General features: G+C 55.8%; 4 protein-coding genes across 4 annotated transcripts; 2 read left to right on the top strand and 2 right to left on the bottom strand.

Moving 5' to 3' along the window:
* Window positions 1–1,000: 1,000 nt before the first annotated feature.
* Window positions 1,001–1,398, top strand: CH63R_07418 (uncharacterized protein; the record flags this gene model as incomplete). Its single annotated transcript, XM_018302393.1, has 2 exons — window positions 1,001–1,062; window positions 1,110–1,398. 2 exons carry the CDS (start codon window positions 1,001–1,003, stop codon window positions 1,396–1,398), a joined length of 351 nt encoding a protein of 116 aa, XP_018157171.1.
* A 2,001-nt stretch (window positions 1,399–3,399) lies between these two features.
* On the top strand, window positions 3,400–8,178 carry CH63R_07417 (Kelch domain-containing protein; the record flags this gene model as incomplete). The annotated part of the gene is made up of 4 exons (XM_018302392.1): window positions 3,400–3,678; window positions 3,739–4,147; window positions 4,218–4,500; window positions 4,551–8,178. 4 exons carry the CDS (start codon window positions 3,400–3,402, stop codon window positions 8,176–8,178), a joined length of 4,599 nt encoding a protein of 1,532 aa, XP_018157170.1.
* Window positions 8,179–9,677: 1,499 nt separating this feature from the next.
* Window positions 9,678–11,033, bottom strand: CH63R_07416 (ATP12 chaperone; the record flags this gene model as incomplete). Its single annotated transcript, XM_018302391.1, has 2 exons — window positions 9,678–10,465; window positions 10,541–11,033. 2 exons carry the CDS (start codon window positions 11,031–11,033, stop codon window positions 9,678–9,680), a joined length of 1,281 nt encoding a protein of 426 aa, XP_018157169.1.
* A 267-nt stretch (window positions 11,034–11,300) lies between these two features.
* CH63R_07415 (Protein efr3) lies at window positions 11,301–14,687 on the bottom strand (the record flags this gene model as incomplete). Its single annotated transcript, XM_018302390.1, has 1 exon — window positions 11,301–14,687. One exon carries the CDS (start codon window positions 14,685–14,687, stop codon window positions 11,301–11,303), a length of 3,387 nt encoding a protein of 1,128 aa, XP_018157168.1.
* Between the last annotated feature and the right edge of the window lie 3,172 nt (window positions 14,688–17,859).

Below are 17,859 nucleotides of genomic sequence, written 5' to 3'. Positions count from 1 at the left end.
CCCGCGCTCCGTTTTCCGTCGGCCTCAAGCCAGCGCTAATGCCCACCAGAATGCTCGCATCTTGCTCTCGGACGCGCCATCTCCAAAACAGCATTCTTGCGGCAGCTAAGCACCCTAGCTAAGCGTATAGCCTAATTTGCCAGAATTCCATGCCCATTCCATCGAAGCCAACGAATCTGCGCCACCGCTGCTCATCCTAAGGAGTCTTCAGGCAGGCAAGGCAGGGCGAGCGTGCGCTAAGGGACGGTAGGGTAGGATACCTTACCTACTACATCTGTGGAGCCCACTCCCTGCCTCAGCCAGTCGTCTGCAAAGTAAAGATATCACGATCTGTGCGTTTCCTACTCTGCAGGAGGAGTTGGAGAGTTGGAACTTGTCTTTCGGGAGCATTCCCGTATTTTTGCTCTTCCGTCATCCAATTTTTGCGGCCGCTGCCGGGCCTCAAAGCCTCAAGAGTCCGTGTGCCGGAAAGCTGTCGAATGGTGTCAAGGCTTTGGAAAACTTGAAACACACCACCTCATGGCAGATGGACCCCCTTGATGGGAAATTATGCTCGATGGATCAATGGAACCGCCGCCCTCTTTCAATGCGACGTAGGAGCACCACACCCCTGGAGCCACGAGTCCATGGTTGTTGACTGCAAACGGCCGCCAAAATATTTGTCGTGCGCCAGCGTCATCTGGGAATAATCTGTTGTTTTGCACTAAGCACCATCAATCTTTACCTCTTCTCCCTTTCTCTTTACTGAAGGATGGTCTAGGGGTTGGAGCATGGGCTGCATCAAGATTGTGATTTTCGTGGATTCCTGTGCCATGGGTGTCTCGGAGACTGTTTGCTAGACAAGTACGTACAGGTGTATATATATATATATATATACCAGAGGAGCCAAGAAAAACTGATCGAGTAAGCCGGCTTACGCTGGGAGTCTCTGTGTTACATTGGTTTGCCCTGGCGGCGACGGTAGGGTCTCGGGGGGCGGGAATGCCAGTTACTGGACATCATGTGCTTCCATGTCTCATCGCGAGACCCGGTGTTTATCCAAGAAGAAATGCTCTCCCGTTCGTGGGCAGTGGATGGAATCTCTGGAGACTGTCTACTTGGCCCTTTAGGGGTTACCTGGAATACGATTTTACGGGTGCCCGGACGTCAGCATCGAGTGGTCGGCAACGCAAGGACAATGGTCGCCCGGCTCAGACTTCTGGACCGGCGACCGGCTATGGTATTAGGCTGGGTAAATCTGCTGGAGCATTCAACGAAGACGATGTCACGAAGACAATATGGTTGCGGCATCGGGAGGATGCCACACACGCTGACGGAAACGAGTGGGCGGCTGGGGACAGCCACTGTTGGCAAGGATTTGCCCGTTCGAATTCCGACTTCTTCTGGATGTCCGGATAGATCAGCGCCGGAAGGGTTGGTCTGGCTCAGAAGAAAAGTTGCACATTACGCTTCAGTTCCCAAAAGGCACAGCGAGAACATGTGGCTTGATAAACCGGAGGCTTTCAGCAAAAGGTACAGAGTACCAAGGATGTCGTATACATAGGAGAGAGGGTCAAGAGCAGAGAGCCAGGGTCTCCCGACTCAGTCAACAGGACGCATCAGGTCGTGCCCAACAGGCCGCCCTTTAATAAGACCCAACGCCGGACAGCACCCAGTCTCAATCGAGATCTTTAAATACCTACAGCACCAAGCCAAAGCCAGCTACGTAGACAATTTTAGTCGCACCCTACATGGTCCAGCAACTTTAGGAGATGGCTTTTTTCGTCCCAGCGGTAGCGCTGAGTAGGCTGTCAGGCAAAGTGAAAACGGTCCATTCAAGTGATGCGTCGCAATGTGATCTTCACGAATCACCCATGGGCGTAGCAGTACCCCCCTTTTGGAGGAAACGGGATGCAGGCCACCGTGCATGGCGCAGTACAGTAGATTGACATGCCGAAGACGGCCTGAAACCACGGGTCCCTGAAGTACTCCTGATGTCCCGCCTGATGTCCGAGGATCCTTTCCTCGTCCTCGTCCTCCCCACCGTCACGAAAGCGCCTGCAGACCTGCAGGCTCCCCGTGCTTCTCTAAAAAAGTTTACCTTTTCTGCTTGGATGCTGGCCCCTCCCCTACACACACCCCATTCGCAAGTGAGCGAAAACCCGGGCTGCGCAGCATCTTATTGGCCAGGACCCAGCTCAGAACTAGCCCCTGGGCGCAAGCGTGCAGGCGGGCTGCTGCTAGTAGAGCAGTCAGTCGGGATTGGGAAGGGCGGAGAACAGGCCAGCGCGGCGACCCGATGGAGCCAGTCACTGAGGTGCAGTCAGTGCAGGAACAGGCTCTCCGAAACAGACGCGAAGTGAGGTGCCCTGGACCCGGGGAGGGGTGCCCAATTGCTAATTGCAGTTCAGTATTGCTAGCACCGGGGATGCAACTTTGAGTGCATTTGCTTGGTCCCGCTGTCACTCCTGGCCCTGAGCTGCATTGAATTTCCATCGGGTGTCCTCCGCCTAGGTACCTACCTATCTCTCTCTGGTTTTCCCCAATCCCCCCATTACGGACTGTTCTTTTTTGCCCAATCTCCTTTCGAGGCCTCACTACATCACAGTCCGGCCTTCTTTTCTGGTGCTGCTTCCAACCATCCAACTTCAACGACGTTCCTTCTTGCTGCCAGCTCAGCAGCAGTGACCACGATATTACCCCCCAAGGCCCGAGAGCCGAACTAATTATTAACGACCACGGACACAAGAGAAAGAAGAGATAAAATAAAGAAAGAAAAGAAAAACAGACAGAACACAATTCAAGAAGGGTCCGCCCGGAAGAGGAAAGAAAACCCAGCAACCCATCCCCTAAACCCCGACGAGCCAACCCCCGTCAGCAAAGCTGCTCTCTGGACGCCCAGAGTCGAACATCGTCCCGTCTCTCGCCCAACACCCAGCCTCCTTTCGTTCCCTCACCCCTCGCTCCCTTACCACCTTACTCGCTTCACTGCGCCGACAAGGAGGACCGCAAAAAACAAAAACAAAAAAAAAGACGAGGTTGAACAGCATCGCAGGAAGCTCCTTGCCTCAGCAACGCGCGCTACCCCGGACACTCCACCGATGCGAACCCAGCCATCCGCAAACTTGAGCCTCGACTCCCTTTCTTGTTCCTGCGTTCCTGCGTTCCTGCATCCGCCGCATCATCCCCAACGCGCCTCACCCGACTCGGCTCCAGCCAACAGGCGACACCATTTCGGTCCCTGCATCGCCCTCACGACCAAAAAATCGCCTTTTTCATTATTGTGACGAAAACGACCCTATCCCCGACGAACGAAACGATTCAATTGATACCCCCTAGAGACCAAGGCGCACTGGAAACGAGTTACGAGCGAGTCGTTTCCATCTGCCGCTCAGCGTGCAGGCCGTGATTTGATCCGTCATGGCTTTCCTCTTCAAATCTAAGAAGAACCAGGATCGAGCTCTTGCAAGCCGCGATGGAAACTCTGGTGGTGGCTCCCAAGGGTCCATCCAGAGCCAGCGCGAGAGGATAGCCAGAGAAGAGAAGAGCGGAACCCAGCGCTCGACACCGACAGGCAGCTTGAATTCAATCGACCGTGATGGAAGTGCTGGGGCTGGAAGCCCAGACCAAGGGTATGGCCGCCAGCGAGGTGCCAGCCTAGATCAGGTGCCGTCGCAACCACAGACAAGCGATTTACCTGTAAGTCTGGTCGATACAGTGACAAAACGCTCTTGCTGGACAGAGCTGACCATCTCGCAGCTTCGTAACGGTCCTCCGGTCTCCTCTCAAAACCAAATGCCCCAACAACAGATGATGAACCCCAATGCGTCGCTATACCCCTGGTCACAACGGCGATTGACCTATACGTCCTCGCACCCGAGCCCGTTCCCCCGATATGGAGCCGCTGTCAACTCAGTGTCCTCCAAGGAGGGTGACATCTACGTAATGGGAGGCTTAATCAACAGCTCAACGGTCAAAGGCGATTTGTGGATGATTGAGGCAGGGCAGAACATGGCCTGCTACCCTCTGGCAACGACCGCCGAGGGACCGGGCCCAAGGGTTGGACACGCAAGCCTACTTGTCGGCAACGCCTTTATAGTCTACGGCGGCGATACCAAAGTCGACGAAATGGATGTTCTCGACGAGACGCTGTACCTTCTCAACACCTGTAGGCTTTCCCCGTCCACTGCAGCAGCATCGAGTCTTCTGGTTTTGATCAGTGACTAACTCGATTGTAGCTACGAGACAATGGTCGCGAGCCTTGCCTGCCGGCACCAGGCCGTCTGGTCGCTACGGCCACTCCCTGAACATCCTCGGATCCAAGATCTACATTTTTGGTGGTCAGATTGAGGGTTACTTTATGAACGATCTCGCCGCCTTCGACCTGAACCAGCTGCAGATGCCCAACAACCGGTGGGAGATGCTTATTCAAAACACCGACAGTGGTGGACCCGCCGTCGGCAAAATCCCCGCTGCTCGAACGAACCATTCCGTTGTGACATTTAATGACAAAATGTACCTGTAAGTAATACTGACAGCCCTCACAGTCGCAAATGCTGACCCTATCCCAGTTTCGGTGGCACCAACGGGTACCAATGGTTCAACGACGTCTGGAGCTACGATCCCGCCACAAACGAGTGGTCACAGCTGGACTGCATCGGCTACATCCCAGTCCCTCGCGAAGGACATGCTGCATCCATAGTCGACGATGTGATGTACATCTTCGGCGGTCGTACAGAAGAGGGCGTTGACTTGGGAGACTTGGCCGCTTTCAGAATCACCTCGCGCCGCTGGTACACTTTTCAGAATATGGGACCGTCGCCGTCTCCTCGATCTGGACACAGCATGACGACTGTTGGCAAGGCCGTGGTGGTTGTTGGCGGCGAGCCAAGCTCATCCCCCGCCAGTGTTGGTGATCTCGGCATAGTCTATATGCTCGACACCACGAAGATTCGGTATCCGAATGACGCCCAAGCCGCGCAACAACCCGGAGGGCAACAGCGGATACAGCAAGCGAGACGACCCAGCACCGCTGCTGAAACGAGGAACTTGCTGTCCCGAGATGGTTCTGCCGGCCCGCCTGACCAGAGAAGGCTTATTGGGGCGCCTCGCGACGGCTCGGCTGTAAACAGCCCTACCAATGGAGTGCGAGGATCGCCTAACGGCAGCGATACGAACCCCGTAGCCGTCAACGCTTCGAAGCTTCCGAGATCAGCAGCGGCTTCGCCTCCCGCAGGACCACCTCCTCAAGGCCCGACACCAGCAAAGCCTTCGGTACAGACTGGGAACCTCGCTAGAGTTCGCGGTCAGTCATCAGAAAGAGATGGTTCCGTGGGCGGCTCGCCGCAAATTGCAGCAAGCCAATCGCCAGTGATTCGAGAGGCACAGGAGCCAGCTTCCAAGGAAGCAGAGAGCCCGGTCACCAACGGCCGATCCCCTCAGCAAGTTACGAGGTCTGGCTCTGGCTCTGGCTCTGGCTCTGGCTCAAGGTCTGACTCTGTGCCTTCCGAATCTTCTAAACCCAGGTCTAGGCAGGGCAGCAGGTCTCAGACCTCTGTGGATAGTACGACTGAGCCGGCTCTGAAAGCAATGCAAGCCCAGCAAGCCGCAGTACAACCGCCGCCGCCTCAGGTGCAAGCACCGCCGCCGCAACAACCGATGCCGCAACAGCAGCTGCCGCAACCTCCAGTGCAACAACAGCAAGCCATCCGCCCCGCTTCACCACCTCCTCCCACGCGCCAAGCCAGCAACCCATTGTCTAGAAGATCCTCAGGCCGCAACTCACAGACTGTGGCTTTGCTGAAGGAGCTGGATACAGCTAGAAACCGCAATGCTTGGTATGCTTCAGAGCTTGAGTTGGCTCGCAAGGCTGGATATGTTCCCAATGCGAGCCTCAGCCCCGTTCTTGACAGCAGGGCAGCCGAGACCTTCGACGACGAAGACAAGCCCCTGATTGAGGCACTTTTGGCGATGCGAACAGAGCTTGCTAACGTTCAAGCCTCCGTCGACAAGCAAGCTGTACTCGCTGCCAAGCAGATCGCAGAAGCGGAGAAGCAGCGAGACGCTGCTATTCAAGAAGCAGTGTATGCGAAGGCAAGGCTCGCGGCCCAGATGGGCGGTAGCGTTGCAAGCACTCCTCAGCTGGATGGCGAACGCGATGTCGACGACCGCTCCACGGAGATCAGCAGGAAATTGGCTTCTGCCCTCAAACACCAGAAAGAACTACAGGCACAGCTTGAGATGATGAAATCGGAACTCGATGCTGAGAAGCGCGCACGCCAATTGGCTGACGACACCACCAATGCCTCCCAGAAGCGAATGAGCGAGCTTGAATCGTACAAGACAATGACTTCCACGGAACTCGAACAACTCAAGGCCGAATTGCACATGATCCAGAAAGAGGCAAGGGAGCAAGCGGTTCAGTACACGGAAGCCATGGCTGCTATCCAGCTCATGACGGTTGAGAAAGAGGACTTCGAGGCCAAGTACAACAAATCCATCGGGAACTCAAAGGAGCAGAACGAGACTTTTGACTCCCTGCGCGAGGCCATGGCGGCTTCCGCCGAGATGAAAGCACTCCTGGAGAGCAAGCTCGAGGAGGAGCGTTCGCAGAGGGAGAAACTCGAGTCGAAGCTCAGTAAGCTGAAGACGGAGCATGAAACCCGCACAGCAGAGCTTGTGGCGGCGACTCAACGACTGCGTGATGCCGAAGAGATTGCCGAGAAGCACGCAAAAGAGGCCAAACTTCACCACCTGGCGGTACTCGCTGGTTTCGACAAGGTCACCGCAAGGGACATTGGATCCGACAGCAAGGCCGACACTGAGAGGCTCAAGGCGATGCAGGACCAACTTAACGCAGCCAACATTCTGGTTAAAAAATACCAACAAGAGGCCGATGCCGCAGCTGATAAGCTTCGCACTGCCGAGGAGCGGATCGCCGGCTTGGAGGTGTACCAAGAGCAGTCCAGCCGTGAAGGCGTAGCAATCAGGAGGCAGCTCCAGGCGGCTTTGAGGGATACTCAGTCTTTGCAAGCCAAGAACTCGGATTTGAAGCACCAGCTCCAGAACCAGCAGCTAGAAACCAACGCGATGACTGTGCAGCACAACACCTTGAAGGACATTCTGGTCGAGCGTGGCATCAGCCCCACCGGTATGTCGCGCACCCGCAGTATCGGCAGCCCTCGCGTCAACACACCCGACCAAGTACGCATCCGGGATCTCGAGGATCAGCTCAACGCTGCTCTTTCCGCCCACGAAGAGAATGCGCAGCGCAGCGCGGCTCAACAAGAGGCCAGCGAAGCCGCTTATCGTGAGAAGCTCACCCAGCTTGAGAACGACTATCAGTCTGCTGTGCACTACGTTAAGGGCACTGAAAAGATGTTGAAGCAGCTGAAGGAACAGCTCGCCAGGTACAAGACGGAGAACACCAGACTCAAGTCCGAGATAGAAACACTTGAGGAACGTGTTGAGATGTCCACTATGAACACTGGAGCCGCCCCCGCCAATTGGGAGAGCGAACGCCACATCTTGCAAGAGAAGATCGAAGCACTCGAGGAAGAATTGCAAGCTTCGACCGAAAAGCTTGAGGACCAGCTGAATACGGTTAGAAAAGAGTTGACAGAGAGCAAAAAGCAACGCGAAGGCGCCCTCAAGGACGCCGAGGAGGCTTCTCGCAAGCTTGCCGCCAACCGTCGTGATTTGGAGGAGCTCCAACAAGAGAACACTCTCCTTGAGCGTCGAGCTCAGGATGCCGAGGAAAAGGTATCGCTCCTTCTGGACCAAGTCGAGACATCGGTCGACAGTTACCGTCGACAGAGCAGACAGGCACCGAGCATGACGTCCGAGTTGACGGAGAGAGGCACCAACGGAACGAGCATGGGTCATCAGCGCCAGGATAGCTCGGATGCAGACAGCGCGTACGGGGCTGTCTCGGGTGGAGTCGATGGACGCAATAGTACCGCGTTGGACAACCTGGCAAACGAGCTCGAGACTCTGCGAACCCATTGGGAAGCCACCAACAAGAACTACCGCCTGAGCAACACTTTCGATTTCGAGGGCGCTGCTACCCCAACGCGCAAGGAGGAGGAAGTCGGGCTGGGTCTGAGCGAGAGCCTGGCTGACTGGCGCAAGCGACTTGACGTGGACGAGCAAGCAGAGAACGATCGAGCGAAGATGAAGAGCCGACCTGATCGGCCTTAGTCTGGCGTTCTGCGACGCATGAACTCTCGCTTCTCCACATGACAACCGCCAGGCGTTTGCTACTTATTGTACATTCTGTGATTGCCATCGGACAGCAGTTTGCGCAGGTGGAAGGAGTTTAGGATTTTGGGATTTTGGTTCTTATGCGTCGGCTCTGTTCTTCGTTTCGCAATGATTCCACGTATTCATGACGAAACAACCTTCGCTTAATCCCCGCCCCTGATATTATTTTCTGCGTCTTTTTTCCCTTTCCTTTTCATTTTTTGCTGTCCGAGTTCATGGGTTCTTCTTTTAAACTGATGATACACTACACAAAACGGCCGCCCCCTGCTTGTTCTTAGGCGTGGACGCAAATGTCATTTCTATTCTTCAGGGTGGGTGGATAAACATGGTCGAGCCTGAGCATACGTGCCTAGCTCTTCTCCTCCCCCTCTTTTTTCCCTTTTAAGATAATGTACAATAACTGCTGTTCCCCCCCCCCCACTTTCTCAAGGAAGCTCGGTGTCGACGCGGAGGACTTTGGTGTCCTCATCAGGATATAAGGCCCAACAAGAAGAAGTGTACGCAGCGCACGGGACGTGTTGATGATGGAATCAGCGAGAGGAGCAGGGGCTGGCTTGAAATGGGAACAGACATGACAGTAAGGGATCGACAAGGGAGACTCTTGCGCTTCTCCTTAGGGTTTTCACAACATGCTTGTTATTTCACTTCACCGGATTTGCTAGCGGCTTGAAGAGGAGAGCTGACGATGAGGAACTGGTCAATGATGAGACGATTGCTACCCGATCTGCGTGTCTACCCTGTGATGCTGCAGCGTGACGTTGCATTCAATGTGTGACCCTTTGCTCCGATTACACATGGGTGTGGTCAAGTCGAGTTGTGACGCACCTCGTGGATGGAATCATGGGCCATTTGGTCAACGCTACCCCCCCTTTCACATTGTTCTATGTACGAGGCTGAGGAAAGAGAAACTCGAAGCCCCAAGGGCATTAAACTCCCAAACTGGTCAATACGTGCGTGTGTCTTGTGTATGGCGTTGAGGCATGACAAAAACTCAAACAGTTCTCGGCAGCAAGGCCCTGCTCGGGAACATGCCAACTGTATCGAGGTTTATCGGCGTTACTCATCACGCGACACGCACGTATACATTCATCGTCCGGCACCCGCGTATTGCGAAGTCTTCGGCGTGATTCCTGGCACGCCTATAGCTTCCGAAAGAATCCCATGCGGCCTGGGAGTGTCCAAACTGATGACGCGCCGGTCTCCATCCCACCTGCACGTTCTAGAGTTCCCGAGCGAGCCCAAGCCCCCTTACACAAATGTCTACAACAGGGGAGGGCTTGGCCATCGGATTTGCTCCAACATCCATTACTTAGACATATGAATATGACCTAGCTCTTGCGGCCCAGGTAGGTTTCTTTTGTAATGTACAAGTCTTAGATATACCTATCGACACAGTCGTGTGGAATGCTTCTCCTCACGCACGCTCATTCATCTCTTCACTTGCGGTTCGTGCCCGAAACAAGCAACACGACACTCCCCAGCTGCCTCCTCAAATCTTCCTTTTCGACATCATGGGTGTCCTCCACCTCGCCCCACGACCCCGTCTGCCACGAAACCTCCAAGCTCGCCGCGGTGGCCGCCTCCTCGATACCAAACTTCCTCGGGCTCTTCGCCTCGCGGTGGTCTCCGACCGGGCCCTCGCTCCACTCCACCACCAACCGCACCGCGGTGATCAAGCTCTTGCCCGCCAAAACCGCCCTCTCGAGCCCGGCCAGCTCCCACGCGTCGAGTCCCATGATCCACCCTTGCACCACCTCCCGCACGCCCTCCGCCTGCGCTATCGGCATGATGCTGTTTTCGTCCAGAACGGGACGGATCTCGATGCCCGGCCACACCCGCGCCATGAGGAACCCGACGACCTCCTCGGTCGTGCGCTTCTGCACATCTCTCAAAGACTCGCCCGCGTCGTTGGGAACGTCCATCGGTCCCGCAGGAGGCGCCCAGCACAGCAGGGAGTCTGTGTCGAGGTAGCGCATCAGCGTCGTGGCGATAGTCTCCCGGATCGCGCCGGCGGCGGCATCATCCTCGGCGATGTCAAGGGCGCGGCAGGTGAGGGAAGTGAGGGGAATCATGTGCTGTTTGGTTGCCTGCTGGGCCGAAGTAATCATATCCCACTCGATCGCTAAGGCAGAGGCGAGGTACTGCTTCGAGGGAGGGAGGCGCATAATTGCCTTGGTGTTGGGGTGGCGAAGGGGGCGGGAGTCGAGGTGAACTTGAAGGGCGCCTGGGGAGGGCAATGGGTTAGCACACTTTCACCCCTCAGAAACAAAGACACCGACATGGATGCTGAAAGACCTACCATCAACCTCTTGCACACTAACGTCGTTCCAAAACCTCCTTTTCAAAGCGCCTGGCTTGCTCGCCTTCGCCTCGGCCGACGTGCGGATCGACTTGGCGTGCTTGAGCATTTCAGCCTGTCTTTGCCTTCTCTCGAGGCGCGCGCGCGCGACGGCAGCCCGCTCCTCTGAAGCGACGTCCGGAACGGGGGCCTCTGGCGGCGGTCCGGTTCCGACAACGGGCGCAACCTCGGCCGGCTTCAGCGTCGTAGTCGAGATGGCTCTCGCGGCGGCGGCGAAACGCGGCCGGCTGGCTGTTGTCGTCAACGGCGACGAAGCCGTGAAGAGACGAAGAGGTATACGTGTTGAAGTCTTCATTTCTGTGTCGGCTCCTGCGCGTGAATTGTAGAAGGGAGGTTGTAGGTGGATTCGGAAGAGCTGTTGGAGTTGTAAAGCACAAGTGGACGTCGATTTATTTTTGGGAGCTTCGCGGCAAGCTCCGCCGAAAAAGATCATATCCCTGATTGGTCAGGGGTTCAAGTGTGACATTCGCCGTAGCAAGACGGATCGGCGAGCTCGGTGAAGCATCGGCGTACGAGATTGAATGCAGGGGTCCGGATGTTGGAGGCAATCTGCTAGATCTTTAAATTAAATAAAAACATGGCTTCCTAAAACTGCAAAATTTCGGCTTTGAGCCTCGCTGTACGTCTACGCCTGGTTGTACTCTGTACTGTAGTAATACAAATTTTGGAACTCCACGCCCCCCCGCCTAGGTCCGTAATATTAGTAAGGCGGCTTTGTGACGTTCCCTAAACTGAGCTCTCCCGCCCTGCTGTCGATTCCGTTTAGAAGCTCGTGCAAGTCCATTCCCCCGCCCGAGACCATTGAGAAGCTCCCATCCCCTTTGGTTGACCCATGATACAAACTGTCGCCGCCGCGGCTGCTCAGGTTTCGTTTCGCTGGCTTGACCGCATAATCCTGAATAGAAATCGAAGATGTCAGCCCTCCAAGATGGTTAGGCAGCGGTGGCACGGGCGGCACCTCCTCGTTCTCGTTGTGATCGTACAAGGGATTCGAGTTCAGCGGTCCACCCTTACGTGACTGAGAAGATGACCGTTGCCGCCCAAGGGAAGCCCCGTCGCCGTTTTCTGTCTGGGACGCTGCCGGATTGAAACTGAGCTCGGATGGCGTGAACTCGTAGCTGACCATACTGTCGCTATCACTGTCATGGTGTAACCCAGCCGAGGTGCCAATAGGTGTTGCCGGCACTTGACCTGTCAAGACCATCTTGAGCTGGTCGACGGATGCGACCACGCCCCGACTAGAGTCCGACGGCGAAGGCGAAACACCACTCCGAACACTGGACTTGCGCAACTGCCTCATTGGAGACAAGCCCCCGGGCACTTGGGATGAGTTCGGCCGGAGGTTGCGCTGGCTACCGAGCGGAGACGACTCGCCCGTTTGCCCGTGTCCATTAGCGCCGTTAACTGTGAGGTGGTGTCGGTTGGTTCCCATCGTGCCAGTCTTTGAGCCAGCCAGTGACTCCGATTTGCTTCCCGTTTGCAACGCCAACATAGCCGCATCCCTCGACCAGTCCGTCAGCATATGCTCGCGAAACGCGGTGGGCAAACCCGTCCCAGGCACTGCAGGTGCTGTTGTAATCGAGGAGCTGAGAATGGGATGCGAGAAGTTGCGTCCGGGGGACTGGGGAGGGCTGGTTGGCGGCGAGGCGCTTGTGTCCGCATAACTCACGGCGATGCTCTCGACAAAGGATGCCCGGTCGTCGAACGGCAAGAGCGCTTCACTTTCAACCTCGGTGGAGGGCAATTTTGTCTGCAATTTGGGAACACCAGGGGTACCAACAAAGTCCAACCCTGGGGGAGGGATGGCCACGCCCTCGGTCCAGAAATGCTTACTGCGCCTTCGGATGACTTCGTTGGTGATTGCGCGCCCGACGGCCGAGTTCTCGATGTCAAACTTCTCCGTCACTGCCCAGAAGTATCCGTGGCAGAGACTGCCAAGACGAACCTTCTGCACTGGAAGTTCCGCATCTGGAATATCTTCCTGAAGACGGAACACCATTGGCAATCCGTACTGGACCGCGTTAACGCCTAGCTGGGCCACCAGCTTGGTGAGAAGAACGTGGAGGAGAACAATGTCCGGATCATAGTCGACATATTGCAATGCGTTATCGTAGATGGCGATATGCAAAAGCTGGAGGAAATGCGTGCGCTGCCGCGACGGCTTCTCCCGGTTCGATGCGTTCGAGGCAGCACGTTGGGCAACGTTCGCCGGCTGAAGCTCGCGGCTGTTCTTAAGCGAAGATCGGTAATGTTGTGCGCTTTCGTCCCGCGCTGTGGAGTCGGCCGCTGTCGTTTCGCGGTCGAGCCATGTCAGAAGTGCATCGACATATGCTTTCCTGACCTCGCCTTCCGGATCCCGCAGGAGCCAGTGCGTGTTTTCCCATACCTGAATTGGGACCCTGTTTCTTGACAGGTTCAGGTTGCCAGACATCTGCGCCCGCGGGTTCGCGACAAGGAGAATGTTTTTGATAGCCTTCAGGGCGGCCGTCTTGCCCACGTTACGAGAAAGAATTGTTTCCAGCTGAGGCTGGCTAGAGCTCAGTTCATCCGAGGATGGCTGTTCGGCGTTTTCCACCTGGGGCGAGGAGCTGGTGCTCGATGATTTTGAAGGCTTGAGGCGGAGGAGGATTGTCGAGATCATGTCCGAGATCTGGTCTGCGTAGTAGACGTGTGTTGCGAGGTCTCCAATGCAGATCTGGATTCGCTCGAGCAGTTCTCTGCGTTGTGCAAACACATCCCCAGCGCCCTGTAGAGCAGAAGGGGCTTCTTCGGCCTCGCCTTCCACTCTACCAAAGCCACCAGGTAGCTGGATGAGTTTCTTCATTTGCTGAACTAGCCCCAGCAGAACGTCCATGGCGCTCAGCCCAATTAAGTTGACATCGGAACGCAGCAGGGATCCAATCATGGCCGTCAATGCGAGATGCAGGCTGAGATTATCGTCCTTGACAGGCGCCTTCAAGAGATGATCCATAGCGGTCACCAGAATAACGTAGCGGTCTTGCACGGGAGCCCATCGAGCGATGGCGCTGTAGATGCTAATCGCCCATCCGTGGTCCTTGCCAGACTTTTCGTCCGTCTTGACGACCGTGTTGCCGTTTGTGACGCGGCTCTCAATGAACTGGAAGAGGGACCCGGTGGCGGAGTGGATCTGCGGCCGGTTGGGCACGACGAAGATCTGCTTCAGACACTGCATGGCGAGAACCCCAATGTCCTCTTCCGCCAGCTTGTCCACATCGAATGCGGTACCTGTCAGAGCAATGGGGTTGGCTTCGCCGCCCGTGCCGCCAGTCTCTACAGTTGCGGTGCTCGTCCTACGGCGAAGCTTCTCGGTCTGGACCTTTTCTTCCATCTGTATGCGCGACAGCAATGTGTCAAGCAGCTCGTCGTCGTCCCACCAAAGATTATCCAAGATGACAGGAACGATCACATCAAACTGACGGCCAGTAACGGTGGACAGAGCTTCTGAAGAGGAGACGCTCCTGATGGCCTCGAGGCCGGCATTTCTCCATCGCATCAGCACAGGCTTGCTCGAAGCTCCTTTTCCAGGGTTTTGGCGCGTCGACGCGAGCGAGGCGTAGGTGCGGACAATAGATTCGTACTGGGCAAGGTAGGCCTGGTCTGCAAAGGAAGAGGAGGCATCGTGGTTTTCGCAAAAGGCCTCGAAAGTAGGAATGGAGGACTCGACCATAGTTATGTCCTTCGAGCCAAGGATAAGGTCCAGGATTTTGAGCACATTGGGGGCCACGAGCGGCAGGTCCTTGGGTGCTTTCTCGATCAGCGCCGTGAGAATCCGGAGGGTAACTTGGACATTTCTAAAGGGTATCGGGTCAGAAACAACATTGCCTCGAGGGCCTTGGGAGGAGTGGACAAACCCGATGCGCAGACGCCAGACATCGCTGGCCGTCTTCTTTTCCAGAAAAGAACCGATTTTTTGAATTTTGGAGCGGCGGGAAGTTGCATAGAACAACAGGTAACTCAACTCGCTCGAGTTAGGCTTGACGTCAACGGCGCCTTTATTTGTTCGCGGGTAGCACTTGAGCACCAGGACTTGATGCTTCGGGCGACATTTTTGTTGGATCGCGTTCATGGCGCCGGTGGGATCGGGGCCCGATGAGCGAGGGTGGGAAGCCGGGCGACTGACTACCTCGTGGACGGTGGTGTTAACAGGTGGGAAGGTAAAAGCATCGAGGTCTTGAGAGAAGAGGCAACAAGAGGCGTTCACGCGTCAGTCAGGTCAGGTGTGAAGAAGCGGTCGTCGTCGGCGGCGGCATGGATCGTGAAAAGCAAGGAAGGAGCGAGGCATTGGACAAAATCGAGAGTAAGAAGCAGGCGTACCGAAGAAGCCAGCGGGCGATAATTTGGGGGTGTGGCAGACAACCTGGAAGAGACAGGCAGGCCAACGGAGACACATTCCAGTCCAAGCCCGGCCAGGCCAAGCCAGCACGGGGGCAGGGGGGGTTCGACGGGGGGGTGGGCGTGGACGTGCTCCGTAATGTGACAGGCCTGTGGGAATCCAGTCCAGTACCTACTTAACTCGCACACTCGGTAGCCACAGGCAGAGAGTTAGGGAGGTAAGTATGCAAAAGACAGTACCTTCCCATGCACGTGCGCTGCTTTGCACTGGACAGTTGTCGGTCAGCCATGGGAGACGTTTCTCGTTGGGTGACGGGACGCTCGATACACCCTCAACATGAAAGGGCCCAGATTCTGTAGCTGTGTTCGTCCTCCCGTGCCACCTTCCCGTCTTGCTGCGGGCTGCATCGTCGTCATCATTCGGGTCCAAACTGTCCAACCTTGGGGGAATGGTCTGATGGCTTGTATTGAGTGCAACTCATAGCAAGGCATCCTAGAGGCATTTCTAAAGACGACATGGAGTCAGTCCTGTGTTCCCATCGGAAAGCTCAACTCAACGCGGCGGAGTCGAAGTCTTGCCCGTGGAGCACATGTTCGGACAAAAGCGCATCGAAATTGCATCATGTCCCAAAGGCAAGTCTGCTGAGAGGCCAGGCATGTGCGAGAAGGAAATGCGATGTGGGAATGAGATTACGAGCCGAAGAAGGACAAGCGCCTGTGTGAATTAAATATTGAGAGGGCAATCTAGGGGAACCTCTCCAGGCTACCCTTCAGCGCGCAGCACCATCTATGCCTGAGCTTCCGAGTCCCCTGCAGCCCTGTGCTCGTGAGGGGCATATGTACCTGTATGTGGTGATGAACCTACACATGGCTTCTGTATGGGCTTGGTGGGTGATGAGGGAATGGCAATTTGCTCTTGAGGAGATGTCCAAGTCTTTCATCGTGAACCTACCTACTTAGGCATCCACCATCAATCATCGTTGGGAACAGACGAGGGCGTTCCTCGGCGGGCAATTTGCATTGCTACTCCGCCGTCCTACCTATTACCTCTTACTTTGAATCGTCGCGTACCGCCCAAAGTGCCACCGACGATGAAGACAAACGCTGTGTGAAAGCCACCGGAACCGAAGAACCGTTCCTTTCGAATTGTGGTGCAAGGCGCACTTGTCATTGGACGCATGTTTCACTGTCCCATCCCTCTCTCTGCTCTGCCCTGGCATGATACCACTGAGACCTTAAGCGATGCTGAGGGTCCTCACAAGCGTTTGGATCCAAACAAACATCGATCTCCCCTTCTATTTTGGTCCATCCGGTCACCCTGTCGCAGTCGTTTGGGAATTGAGAAATGGGGCCCACGTCGGCATGCTTGGGTCGGAAAGGTGCCTGGGATGATCCCGCCCGTTCGGGGAGTTCCCAACAGGTGCTCAGACAGCATGCACACAGGCCCATGCCCGGGCATGTCCATATCGACCGCGCTCCGTACAAATTTCTGAGAGATGTCTGCATCTCATCCACCTTGTTTAGCTGACTTCAGGTAGGGCGAAATGACTGCAGGCCGATCCCAGCTGCTCGACTCGCGGGATCTCTCATGTGTCTTGGTGCTGATAAAATGCTAGGGAAGCTCTCAGACCCCCAGAGGCGTTCGTTGGCGGATTCCATACGTGGATAAGTACGGGACGGGACGTGTACGGAAACAGTTCTTCTTCCCAGAAGCAGCAATATGCTGTGTGTGCCTCTTGCTGTTGTCCCATTCCCATCCCCCCAAATCAAATCCCTCCCTCGCCTTTACCTACCGAAACTTCATCCAATTACCCATCGCGGCGGCCGTCACCGCCATCCCGTCCAATGTCGTCAGCATCACTTCCCATCTGCCTCTGCTGCACGCACAGATTCTCAACTGTTTAAGCCTTTAGTATACCCATTCCCCTTCTTCCCAACAATCGTCCGTCGTTCGTTCTACCCGCCCAGCCTCATGACTGAAACCTAACCTTATCCGCCTCGCTGTTCTGCTCTGTTCCTCGGTCACTCTTTGCTCCCTTGTTAGATCCGAACCTCATCCGACCTTTTTCTTGGCATGTGAAGCCTTTTCCCCTCCTCAACCCCTCCACCCTGTGCCACTGCCAACTCACCAAATGGCATCCACCTCTGACCCAGATTCTAGATTTGCGAATCCCGGGACGAACTTCCTTCTCCAACGGATAGCCACAGGGAACCGCCGGCCGGGGCCTGTTCTCCACACGAGACGCGCTTCCGTGTCTTTGGCCAGCGACACCCACCAACCCACACCACCTCGAGCTGCCACTTGCATGTGTGGTTGCCATCACCGCCATCACCGGTTGGTCGTCAGCCAGAACGAACGGTTCATCAGCTTGGGAGAGGCATTTTGTATCGTACTTGGGACCAATCACATCATGACCCGGCTACCTTACGTGCCTCTCCTCCGCATCCCCCGCAATGTCCGGAGTCTTTGGACTCCGACAACCCCGTTGGGGTCTATGCCGCCGCCGGCGCTACCACCAAGAATGGACAGTGTAGGGAGTTATCCTAGTATTGTCAGCCTGCCGAGATTTGCCGCATCCCATTCCGCCAGGTCGTGACTCCAACCATCGCCATTTGCCCGTCAATCCCAACGCCCCTGTCCGAGGACTCTACTCCTGCGTTGAGCGCTGTCAGTCTTGACGCCTCGTTTCGTTATCCAGGCCTTCTGGGGAACTCGTACTCGGCCGTTGGGTGTAAGCGAAGTCAGAGGCACAATCTGCCGAGTTTCCAACCCTATGTGAACTTCTGTCCGGGGAAGTTCTCGTCAACTATGCAACCAAGCATCGATGTACTCCTCTAGCCCTGCTGAGTTCAAACGTGGCGACACCAGCAATCATCCATCGTAGCAAAGCATCGACCGGACCGCG

The sequence above is a fragment of the Colletotrichum higginsianum genome, chromosome 5 (assembly GCF_001672515.1).
Source record: "Colletotrichum higginsianum IMI 349063 chromosome 5, whole genome shotgun sequence".
Lineage (NCBI taxonomy): Eukaryota > Fungi > Ascomycota > Sordariomycetes > Glomerellales > Glomerellaceae > Colletotrichum > Colletotrichum higginsianum.
Note: the sequence above shows the minus strand (reverse complement) of the source record. Positions and strands in the feature narration are given on the sequence as shown.